The 13,085-nt window shown below is 38.2% G+C and overlaps 1 protein-coding gene across 2 annotated transcripts in view; it reads left to right on the top strand.

Annotated features, from left to right (window-relative positions):
* The first annotated feature begins 31 nt into the window (after positions 1-31).
* mfsd9 (major facilitator superfamily domain containing 9) overlaps positions 32-13,085 on the top strand; it is a 20,784-nt gene continuing 7,730 nt past the window's right edge. Inside the window, exons 1-3 of one of the 2 annotated variants that reach the window (XM_061879296.1) lie at positions 32-383; positions 2,981-3,058; positions 6,931-7,018. In XM_061879296.1, coding sequence (XP_061735280.1) covers positions 6,949-7,018 — 70 coding nt within the window. In that variant the 5' untranslated portion in view covers positions 32-383; positions 2,981-3,058; positions 6,931-6,948. The remainder of the gene's footprint in view (positions 384-2,980; positions 3,059-6,930; positions 7,019-13,085) is intronic. The other variant, XM_061879295.1, reaches the window with a different exon arrangement.

The following is a 13,085-nucleotide window of genomic DNA, read 5'->3' on the forward strand; positions in this document are numbered from 1 at the left end:
GCGATCCCAACCGTCCTTGTAACTCCAGGGGTGAATAGGACCTTTCCAATCCGCGGCTTCACACGCTAAGCAACACGCCGCGACCCCACAGCCGTCTCGATGACTAAATACAATGAGCGCTACTTCGGTTCCTGTTTAACTTTCTTTACAAGTCGATAAGAAAAAACGAAAAACTTTATACGGGCAACCCCGTCCCCTTTTTTTGGAGCGACTCTCGCGGGTTTTTAGAGGTGTTTGGGTCATCGCTTCCAAAGTCACTTCCGCGTTGCCGGCAGGCGTGCGGTGACAGCGGGAGGATGAAGAAGCACAAAAGTAGCACTTTGTACCATAAAACCAGGGAAAGGACGAGGATTATTCAGTGTATCTATGTGGTTGGCTTCATGGTGAGTAAAGCACAAAGAGCGCTTTCTGGACACACACTTAATGACAACAGTCTGAAACATGATTTATTATGTGCACTGTTCACCTACACTTACGGAAACAATAGTTTATTTTTACCATCATAGAAAAAAAAAAAGTTCCTGAAATGAATTTTTTGCTTATTTACATGTGTGCCTTCATCTGATAATCCGCCGGTCAGGTGATGTTGAATTACAGGTTGTCATGGCAACACACTGAATGCATCAATGTCACTAAAATCTGTAGCAAGATGGCTCTCAGACATTTAAAGGCCTACTGAAATGAGATTTTCTCATTTAAACGGGGATAGCAGGTTAATTCTATGTGTCATACTTGATCATTTCGCGATATTGCCATATTTTTGCTGAAAGGATTTAGTAGAGAACATCCACGATAATGTTTGCAACTTTTGGTCGCTAATAAAAAAGCCTTGCCTCTACCGGAAGTAGCAGACGATGTACGCGTGACGTCCCGGGTTGTAGGGCTCCTCACATTCTCACATTGTTTATAATCATAGCCACCATCAGCAAGAGCGATTCGGACAGAGAAAGCGACGATTTCCCCATTAATTTGAGCGAGGCTGAAAGATTCATGGATGAGGATAATTAGAGTGAAGGACTAAAAAAAACAAAAACGTTTAAAACATTTTTTTTTAAAAGGCGAGTGCAGTGAGAGCGATTCAGATGTTATTAGACACATTTACTAGGATATTTCTGGAAAATCCCTTATCTGCCTATTGAGTTACTAGTGTTTTAGTGAGATTATATAGTACCTGAATGTTGGAGGGGTGTGGCCACGGGTGTGTTACCCGCCAGTGTCTCTGAGGGAAGCCACGCAGCTGCAGCAGGACGCAAACTCCCCTGATGTCTACGGTGAGAACCGACTTATTACCACAATTTTCTCACCGAAACCTGCCGGTTGACATGTGGTCGGGATCCATGTTCGCTTGACCGCTCTGTTCCATAGTAAAGCTTCACCTTCGGGAATTTTAAACAAGGAAACATCGGCTGTGTTTGTGATGCTACAGGCAGCTGCAGTGCACCGCTTCCCACCTCCATCTTTCTACTTTGAGTTGTCCATTCTTAATTGAAAAAATTGCAAAAGATTCAGCAACACAGATGTCCAGAATAATGTGTAATTATGCGATTAAAGCAGACTACTTATAGCTTGGATCGGGCTGGAAAAAAATGTCCGCTACAATCCGAGACATCACACGCACGCGTCATCATAAGCGTCATCATTCCGCGACGTTTTCAACAGGATACCTCGCGGGAAATTTAAAATTGCAATTTAGTAAACTAAACCGGCCATATTGGCATGTGTTGCAATGTTAAGATTTCATCATTTATATATAAACTATCAGACTGCATGGTCTGTAGTAGTGGGTTTCAGTAGGCCTTTAATGGGTTACCGTGAGGATTCTATTAAGAGTTATCACCAGTTGCTGGGATCTCAGTAATGTGGCCAAACCGAATGAGTTAACTCGTTTTCAATGAGGGCCACATCACAGTTATGGTTGCCCTCAGAGGGACGATTTTTAACTATGAGTAATATATGAATAATATACATGTCTACTTATAATACATTAACAAAATATTGTTTTACATAAACTGCAAAAAATAAAAAAATACTTACATTTTACGTTAAAAACTGGCAGCTCAGTTACTATAATTTTACAGTAAAACTATTGGGTTTTTACAGCATATTAAAAAAATTATAAATGGAATTGAATGGAAAAACAATACCACTGTTTTTAGCAGTAAAATTCAAGCAACAGAGTTGCCAGTGGTTGTTGTTTTTACTATAAATTAGTGTTGTTTTGATGTTTTTTTGTCAGTTTTTTTTTTTTTATGTTTTAGTGTCTTACTGTATAGGCTTCACGGTGGCAGAGGGGTTAGTGCGTCTGCCTCACAATACGAAGGTCCTGCAGTCCTGGGTTCAAATCCAGGCTCGGGATCTTTCTGTGTGGAGTTTGCATGTTCTCCCCGTGAATGCGTGGGTTCCCTCCGGGTACTCCGGCTTCCTCCCACTTCCAAAAACATGCACCTGGGGATAGGTTGATTGGCATCACTAAATTGGCCCTAGTGTGTGAATGTTGTCTGTCTCTCTGTGTTGGCCCTGCGATGAGGTGGCGACTTGTCCAGGGTGTACCCTGCCTTCCGCCCGATTGTAGCTGAGATAGGCGCCAGCGCCCCCCGCGACCCCAAAAGGGAATAAGCGGTAGAAAATGGATGGATGGATGTCTTACTGTATATGAAAAAAACAGTACCAAAGTTGATTTTACGGTAAAAAAAATGCATTCAGCAGAATTTAACCATAAAATCTATTGTCAATTTTAGTCTACAATTTGATTGATAATTTGTTTTGAAATCATAAGTCAAGCAGGTTTTTAAGTACAGTATTTATCTTTATTTTAACCAGAAATATTTTTGAAATACATGATAATATAATATTTTGATAATATTACATTTTAAAAGATATGTAATTGCATGCAGTACGTGATTTTTAATGTCAAAAAGGAAAGATCAAATATATTTAGTAAGAAAAAATTAAGCATTTTATTAACGTATATTTTTTCCAGGCTTTCGCGGGCCACATAAAATAATGTGGCGGGCCAGATTTGGCACCCGGGCCTTGAGTTTGACACCTGTGCTCTAAGGTAAACCATAAGTTGTTGCTTGTATTTAAATTGAGACACCAATGGAAATATAATTTATCTGTTCCCCAGTCAAACAAAAAGTGGATACTTTTGGACCTTAGGGCTTAACTTTTCACTACAGAGAGCCTTGTGCCCACTAAAATAAATAACACTGAATTAGTGAGGGACAAGTGTTAGAAAATGGCTGGATGGATAGTAATGTTACTATTGATTTGAAACATATTTAATAATCATATCTAACCTACTTACATTTTACAACCTTGTCAAATGATATGAAACCATGTGTTTATCTCAAAGATTATTATTTAACACAGAAATCTTAGGCCGATTAGAAAAAATATGTACTAACCAAATATACTGCATAAGAAGGGACTCATAAATAACTGACAATAAATGCACATACAACTAGATGAGGCAATTCCTGAATTGTGTGTGAATGCTCCAATGCTGAAGTTGAACTGAAATCCTGGAATTTTTTTTAATAATTGTTGAAGTGGAGCACACAATTCCCAGTATTTTGAAGTTGGAACAGTTTGAATGACATGAAAAATTTGTGGAACTTTGAAAAATTTCCCCAAACATAGGGAATTTCGAGAAATGCGGGAATTTTTTTGAAAATGGTAAAAAAAAAAAAAAAAAAATGTAATGGTCTAAATGAGTTGAAATGGTTGGTGTTACAATTTTTAAAAACGGTCGTGAAATGTTGAAGTAGTAACATGTCGAATTGAGAAATGGTATTACGGAATTCCTGGGATTTTGGGAAAACTGGGATTTTTTTCCAGTTCAAAAACAACTTTGTTTTTTGTCCTAATTAAGAGGAATGATTTGACGGTGGAATGGTTGAAATGCATTGAAAAATGTGGAAGGGAAAAGGGGGGAAATAGTGCTTTGAAAAACCAAGAATTCTGGAAAATCTTGTAATTTTTTGACACTGCAAAAAAAGTAGATACAATTTCCATGATGGTGGAATGTGTTGAAGGTGTAATGATATGAATTGGTAGAAAAATGTGGAAACGGTGGAAGTTTGTAAAATGGGCAATTCTTTCAAATCCAAACAGAGAAACCTGAGAATTGTTTTCTGCAGGCTGGCTGTGCTCTAAAGGGTGTGCGTCGCTAAGGTGGTGTGGCATGACTGGTCTTGGTGGGGACGAGTGCCTTGCATAATTAACAGACCTTGCATAATTAACAGACCACATTGATTTGATTACGGTTTGTTTTTAAAAAATCCAAAAAACTGCCATAATGTTGAGGTGACTTTCCCTGTTTTTCCTGTTCCTCTCTGCAGCATTCATTTACTTTTTTGTACTCACTCCAACCACGAGACAAAAAAAATTACGCAACAAAAAAGATACTTGACACTGTTACTTGATTGGCTGTAAGCGTATCACTTCCTGCCTTGTTTGGTTACCAGAGAGCGAGTGCTGTATTTAATACAACCAACCTTGCTTTGTAACTTCCGATTTCTACTCATGAAGAACAAATTAATAAATGTCCAACATTTTATTGTAAGTGTTTTTTATTGCTATTGATTAGGGCTGCGAATCTTTGGGCACCACATGATTCGATTCTTGGCGGTTACGATTTGATTCCGAATCAATTCTTGATTCAAAGCAATTCTCAATTCAAAATCAATACTTTTTTAATAACATTGGTTGCCAGTTCTAAGAATAACTACAATCATAACATAGAAACAGCTCTGATAAATGCATATATTCCCACCCATCCATGTTCTACCGCGTGTCTCTCTTGGGGTAGCGGGGGTGCTGTAGACTAAATGTATACATTACTCAAAAGAAAACTGTTTTAGTTAAATACATTTGTACCCAAGCATTTCATAAAGTCAATTACAAATAAGGCAACAATAGAAGCATCCCACAATTCTCTATTCAAAAGTAAATCTGTACAGCAGATACGAGCATCTACTTCAACAATATGATTGGCCAGAGTGGCTGGACAGGACATATTAAAAAAAATATATATATATTTAATCGAATAACTGTTACAAATAAAAATTGCGATTAAAATCTTTTTTTTTTTTTTAAATCGATTTGTTTTTTGATATTCCTATCAATTACGTGTTTATCGCCATAAGTATTTATATCTTTTTATCACCGAGCCCTACCGCATTGTACCGCAACTGATGTGCAAGATTGATCATTTGGAGACAAACACACGCTTGAACAATGGGATTGTGACTGGGTTTCAAATTCCACGCAGGCCTTATGCCAGAGCAGACCAAGAAGCAACTTTGGTGGATGTCAACAACATGGATACGTGCATTCTAACGTCTGGCACGAACAACACCACACGTGTAATTGCCATAAAGTACATCGCCAAAAACAGACAAAATTGGGTGGCTTTGCTAATACAGAGAAGGAAGCTGAAAGGAACAAACGTTTTAATGAGCATCTGACAAAACGCAACTCTGACATGGCCAAAACGTTGCCTAAAAAAGCGGGAGGTACGTCCAGTAAGGCACGTGGAGCGGAGGAAGACAAAGTATTTCGAAGACATCAAGGAACTGGAAAAAATATTGACGACAACAACAAAGTAAAAGATTATAACTACGAAGTTAAAATATGACAACAAGGAAGATAAAATATGACAACAAGGAAGATAAAATATGACAACAAGGAAGTTAAAATATGACAACAAGGAAGTTAAAATATGACAACAAGGAAGTTACAATATGACAATGAAGTAAAAGATGATAGAAAAGAAGTAAAAGATTATAGAAAATAAGTCAAAGATGATAGAAAAGAAGTCAAAGAGGACAGCAAGGAAGTCAAAGATGACAGAAAGGAAGTCAAAGATGGCAACAAGAAAGTAAAAGATGACTGAAAGGAAGTCAGAGATGACAGAAAGGAAGTCAGAGATGACATAAAGGAAGTCAAAGATGACACAAAGGAAGCCAGAGATGACAGAATGGAAGTCAGAGATGACAGTAATAAAGATAAATTAGACGGCAAGGAAGTCAAAGATGACTGCAAGCGAGTAAAAGATGACAGCATGAAGTCAAAGATGACGGCAAGGACATCAAATATGACACCAAAAAAGTCAAAGATGACACCAAGAAAGTCAAAAGATGTCAGCAAGGAAATCAAAGATGACGGCAAGAAAGTCAAAAGATGACAGCAAAGAATTCAAAGATGATGGCAAGGAAGTAAAAGATGACAGCAAGAAAGTAAAAGATGACACCAAAAAATCAAAGATAACGGCAAGGACGTCAAAGATGACACCAAGGAAGTCAAAGATGACCACAAGAAAGTCAAAAGAACGGCAAGGAAGTCAAAGTTGACACCAAGGAAGTCAAAAGATGACGGCAAAGAAATCAAAAGATGACGGCAAGGAAGTCAAAAGATGACGGCAAGGAAGTCAAAATATGACAACAAGGAAGTCAAAGATGACAACAAGGAAGTCAAAGATGACAGCAAGAAAGTCAAAGATGACAGCAAGGAAGTCAAAAATGACAGCAAGGAAGTAAAAGATGACGCAAGGAAGTAAAAGATGACGCAAGGAAGTAAAAGATGACAGCAAGGAAGTCAAAAGATGACGGCAAGGTAGTCAAAAGATAACGGCAAGGTAGTCAAATATGACAACAAGGAAGTAAAAGATGACAGCAAGGAAGTCAAAGATGACAACAAGGAAGCCAAAGATGACAGCAAGGAAGTCAAAGATGGTAACAAGGAAGTAAAAATTAGAACAAGGAAGTAACACACAAAATCTTGATGCAGCTGAAGTCGTCAACAGTGAAATTATAACAATAGTCATCATCACACTTCCTCTTCTCCGATCACAGACATTGCAAACAAATCACATTGTTGCATCGATATTTGCATGATGATGATGATGATGACGGTTTGTTCTTGCAGGACTTGTTTGGCGTGAGCATGATCATCCCGCTGCTGAGTCATCACGTCAAAGCTCTGGGCGCTAGTCCTACTGTTGCTGGTATTGTAGGTAAGACATTCATGTTCACATAACAAAGCAAGCGTTCTATCATCAAAATAAACGTGGGCACACTTGAGAGGAGTCTGTGTACAGGTTTTATAGCAGTATACTAGTGGTCCCCAAACTTATATATATATATACATATTCCTCGCGTACTAATTGACTTAATTGACTGGAAACATGACATCAAGTGCGCACTTCATCGATGGAAAAATGCATTTTTAGACAATATGATTTGCCTGAGCGGCGAGGAGACACAGAGTAACAAGCAGTACAAAATGAATTAAAAAGGAAATATTTTAAAAAATAATCAAAAATAATTGTTTATATTTTTTTAAACGTGGGACTTCCCGCGGACTGGATTTTGGACGCTGGCGGGCAGTAGTTTGTGGACCCCTGCAGTATACAGTTACTCTCAACTCACAGCCATTGTGGTTTAAATAGCAAGACATGTGCCGGCCTAGCACATGTTGGAATACATGTTTGCCCTCAATGAACCACAGCACCCTCAGTGCCGGCAGGACTCGAGCGGCCCCAGAAAATGGCGCTACCACCATGCTGGACACAATTATCTTGCTGCTCACTAGTGTTGGCAGATATTTACTGCACAGCCAATCCACCCTGCTACAGCAAGGGTTTCCAACCAGTAGCTGGTGGAGGTCAGTATTTGTGGAAGTGTACAATTCAAAGATTATAATTTATTTAACATATAAACCTTACGTTTTGGTCAGACTGATTAGAAGAATAAGTACTAACCAAATATACTGCATAAGAAGAGAATCATAAATAACTGACACAAAATAAATGTACATACAATTACTTTATGTTGTGCTAAAATTGATCAACTAAATTAATAATGAATATGTTTCTTCACTAAACAGTCAATTAATTGCAAATGAAAATACAACCTCACCCCTTTTAGTCATATTTTTTGTGCTTAAGAAACTTCTCTCCTCAGTTTTTTTGATATTTTCATTACTGTCTCTAGTGGTGGAAAAGTGTAATACAAGTCACACAGCTGGGGAACAGATATTTTTGGGCAGCCCTCTACTGGGCGCTTGCGGCCCAACTATGGGCCCTATGGTTAAGAAACAATGTTTTAAGTGGTCAGTCCGTATCATGGTTTGTCTGTCGATATAGAAAAAATACATGTGACTTTTTGCTATGTTTCTGCCGTGAAAGAGTTGTTTGTGTGTAATCATATTTGTTCGGGTATTTGTAAAGGATCCATCCATCCATTTCCTACCACTTGTCCCTTTTGGTGTCGCGGGTGGTGCTGGAGCCTATCTCGGCTGCATTCGGGCAGAAGGCGGGGTACACCCTGGACAAGTCACCACCTCATCGCAGTATTTGTAAAGCCGTCTGTATCAAGGAGTTGTTTGTGTGTCTGTAATCAGATTGGTGGGAAGCAGGAACCCACTTTTACACTTCTGCCTATAAGAGTTGTGTGCCTGTGTAGTTGTAAAAAGACTTGTCTTGTCTGCAACTTCACCTTTTATTTCCTTATACTCGCCACTAGTCGCCGCCTTGCACCCACTGCCACTCGTGTAGGCGTTAAAGCTAAGAACAATTACAGTATAATGGACTTTCCATCATTTTATGTAAATACAATTCATGTTTTAGCAGTAGTTGTCAGAAGTATTATGTACTATGTCTGGACAATTAATTGTTTTTCGATTTCAATTACGGCTTCTCACGATCATGAAAATATAATAATCGGGGGGAAAACGATTAATGGGCCATGCAACATGCATGCAGATTCCAGAGATTGATATCAATCAATCAATCAATCAAAGGGTGAAACAGATGAGGAGAGACTGAGTGGAAAAAGAGCACTTTTACGAGAAGTTTGGGCTCTCACCATGGTTACTACTTTTATTTGACACGGGCTGGGATGCCTAATCAATAATCACTAAACTCGATAAAAAATAAGGCATATGATTTCGTGCTGACTTAAGACAGTCACTGAACTGGCCAGTAAAACAGAATCCGCTGTTTAATGCAAAATATTAGGGAAATTGCCATAAATGTAAGTGGAAGGCTGTCATTGTAAGAAGGAACATTTGTTTGGGAAAATGTGTCCGGTAGCGCTCACTCATCCCTGAAACACTAAACAATGTTGTGACGGCAACTTAAGACAGCAACTAAACTACGAAGCTAAGAACAATCCATACACCCACAACACATCTCATCTGCATGTGTTGTTGTGAACGACATCATGGATATATGATCAATGTACAACCGCGACAGCAGTCACAACATGAGACTGGTGCTCTCTCCCTTTTTTATTTTATTTTAAGAACATCCTCATGTTGCCTCCATATGTCAAGCTGAGAACAGCACACTCCCCCACCCCTCGATTCCCAATAATAACACGGTGCGCCACATCCGGTCTGATTGGGCTAACAAAATAAATGTTTCAAAAAACTGCCTTACACAAGTATAATGTACTTCAAGCACGCAATATTATTATGCTTTGACCAAAAATACTGCTCAGAATTGTTGTATTCCACCCAAAAAAATTGAACATTTTTTGTATATTTTAACAGACATAAAATTATATTTGACCCAAAAAACACACTCTTAAAAAAGGGATTTAAAAACAAAAAAACTGAAATGTATTTTTTCATTGCTTTTTTATGTGCATAGTTATTACCAATATGTTGCTTGTTGTTGTTTATCCATTTTCTACCACTTGTCCCTCTCGAGGTCACGGGTGGTGCTGGAGCCTATCCTAGCTGCACTCGTTACTAATATACATCTGTTTTTCAAACTATATTTAAAGCTTAGTTTTGGTGGCACAATAGATACTCATGTTTTCAAATTATTGAATAATGGTGTTGTTGATTGTGATTACAATAGCAATCCAAATTGTCCAGCCCTAACTCAAGTAAGTTATCTGCATATAGCGGCCAAAATGATCGCGTTTCATCCGTCTGGGGGGGTGACTACGTGTGACACCCACAGTCTTCCCCGTGTCCTGATACCAATAATTTAGTACTGTTACCAAAATGTATATTGATACATTTCAGAATGTCAATAATGGCTTTATTTTAACAGAAAATCTTACACCACATTAAACACTCACAGTCAAAGAACAATTTTAGAAGGTTAAAATAAAAATTAAAAGGCGTTAAACACATTGGGCTTTTCTTGTTGCACTCAAAGGACAATTTGCCATAGTACACATAGTCTGTCATAATCAAGGATTAAGTTAGAATAGAACAGAACGTTTTACTGACATATTAAATTATTCATGATCTATGGTTTCCACTAATGCTCTGTGCTTTAAGAAAAACACAATTATTAATTATTAATTACTAAATTATTTATTAAGTACTAAAAACAAAACTATGGATAAATGTACACAGATAAGCCATGGAGCAGGTAAAACACATTTATTAAAGACAAAACACAAATTGTAGGAATTTGTTACAAAATGTTTTCAATTCACTTGTATTACCTGACTGCTAATTGGGCAGTTTTAACAGCGCTAATATTTGGCATCAAGCCAAGCAGTTGTATGCGTGTCTACGTATCTACATGTTAAGCATCTACATGTTACGCATCTACACGTTACGTAGCTACACGTTATGTAGCTACACGTTACGTAGCTACACGTTACGTAGCTACACGTTACGTATCTACACGTTATGTATCTACACGTTACGTATCTACACGTGACGTATCTGCACATTATGTATCTACATGTTGCGTATCTACATGTTACGTATCTACATGTTACGTAGCTACACGTTACGTATCTACACGTTACGTATCTACACGTTTCGTATCTACACGTTACGTATCTACAAGTTACGTATCTACATGTTACATATCTACAGGTTACGTATCTACAGGTTACGTATCTACATGTTACGTATCTACATGTTATGTATCTACATGTTACGTAGCTACACGTTACGTAGCTACACGTTATGTAGCTACACGTTATGTAGCTACACGTTATGCGTTAGGCGGCGATGACAAAAAAGAATGCGGAGTTGGAATATAATTACAACACTTTATGTACATATTTATATACATATCTATATAACATTTACATATTTATATAATATGTAACTACAAGCTCCATTCACAGACAGAGTCCTATTGCTTTTATGAACGGTCGAGCGAGTCAAAAGACGGGGAAAAAAAAAAGGCCGTAATTTTTTCGTGGCGGGCCGCCACAAATAAATGAATGTGTGGGAAATCTACATGTTACGTATCTACAAGTTACGTATCTACAAGTTATGTATCTAAATGTTACGTATCAACATGTTACGTATCTACAAGTTACGTATCTACAAGTTACATATCTACATGTTATGTATCTACATGTTAGGTATCTACAATTTATGTATCTACATGTTATGTATCTACATGTTAGGTATCTACAATTTATGTATCTACATGTGCACAGCAAAGTTAACTTATGAGAGGAGCGCATGTGTTTGTGAGAATGTCAATGTGTTGGCTGAGGGACGTCAGTGAGTGAGTGGGCGAGTAAAGAGGGAGCAGCAGTACCGGTGTGACAACTACATTCTATCCGTCACTATTTAAACTCCTTGTGCTGATCCGGGTAAAGTGAAGGGTGTTACCCAGACAAAACATCGTCCATGGACCACGGTCAGGGAGCCGACAAGCAGGAAAGGTGTAAAACAGCAGTTGCAGAGCAGTGCCTGCCTGTTTAAAGCGTCCCCTTTATTGTTTGTTTTGAAGCCTAAATATCGCCATTGCGCTTTTTTAACCAGTAAAATTGTCATTTTTTTGCCATTTTTCCTAGCCAAGATGTATTTGCTTGTACTATATGCACTTTGTTTGTGCGTTTTGACACACTCAGCATTGTGCAGCATTCAGATGAAAGAAAAGTATCAGTATTTTTCAAAGGTGGTATAGTACCGATTTGAATTGATTGATACTTTATTAGTACCGGTATACCGTACAACCCTAGTCTCCACTCAATGTGGAGGAGCAGCAGCTTTACTATCACCTCTTCCTGAATGAGAGCGCTTGTCACGTGCTGGTCAATGGGATTACAGAAACACAGATTGAAATGCGCATTTTGCTAATAATATTACCGCAATAATACTTGCACAGGACATCACTTTTTTGAGTGGGGATCTGCTTCCTAACTTAAATGTTGCCATTCATGTAAATAAAACACAAAATCATTTATTTTTGTCGAGGTCGCGCTAATATACATGAGGGGTGAAGGAATTTATACAGCCATGGGTGCATCTGTCGTGAGAAGAAGAGGAGGGGTTAATCATTTTCCAATGCAGTCTGCTGAAAAGGATGGAAAGCGCCGCTCTACATAGCAAAGTTGGAAATGCCACGAAAACACATTTTAAGATATTCTACTGCCATCTGGTGGCTAATGTGCATAGTGCCACCCCAAATTTGTCACATCTTATGTGTCAGGTAAACTGTGATGAATGGAATCCCCTTTATACTGTAATTAATGAAAACTGAACTAGAAATACATTTATGCTGAAAAACAAGATGTTTTTGTAATGTTTCAGCAAACCAAGTGTATTTATTTCCTTTGTTTTACTTGTAATAAAATATGAAAATAGGTTGAAGACCCCTGTGCTGCAGTATACAAGATGTACACAGACTAGAGATGTCCAATAATGGCTTTTTTGAAGATATTCCGATATTGTCCAATTCTCAATTACCGATTCTTATATCAACCGATACCGATATGTACAGTCTTGGAATTAACACATTATTATGCTTAATTTTGTTGTGATGCCCCGCTGGATGCATTAAACAATGTAACAAGGTTTTAAAAAAAAAATCAACTCAAGTTATGGAAACAAATGCCAACATGGGACTGCCATATTTATTATTGAAGTCACAAAGTGCTTTTTTTTTTTTTAACGTGCCTCAAAACAGCAGCTTGGAATTTGGGACATGCGCTCCCTGAGAGAGCATGACGAGGTAGAGGTGGGCGGGATTGAGGGGAGGGGGGCGTTACTGTGGTGAAGGGGGGTAGCGGGAGTGTATATTGTACTCCCATAAGAGTTAGTGCTGCAAAGGGTTCTGGGTATTTGTTCTGTTGTGTTTATGT

This window comes from Nerophis ophidion, linkage group LG19 (assembly GCF_033978795.1).
Source record: "Nerophis ophidion isolate RoL-2023_Sa linkage group LG19, RoL_Noph_v1.0, whole genome shotgun sequence".
Classification (NCBI taxonomy): domain Eukaryota; kingdom Metazoa; phylum Chordata; class Actinopteri; order Syngnathiformes; family Syngnathidae; genus Nerophis; species Nerophis ophidion.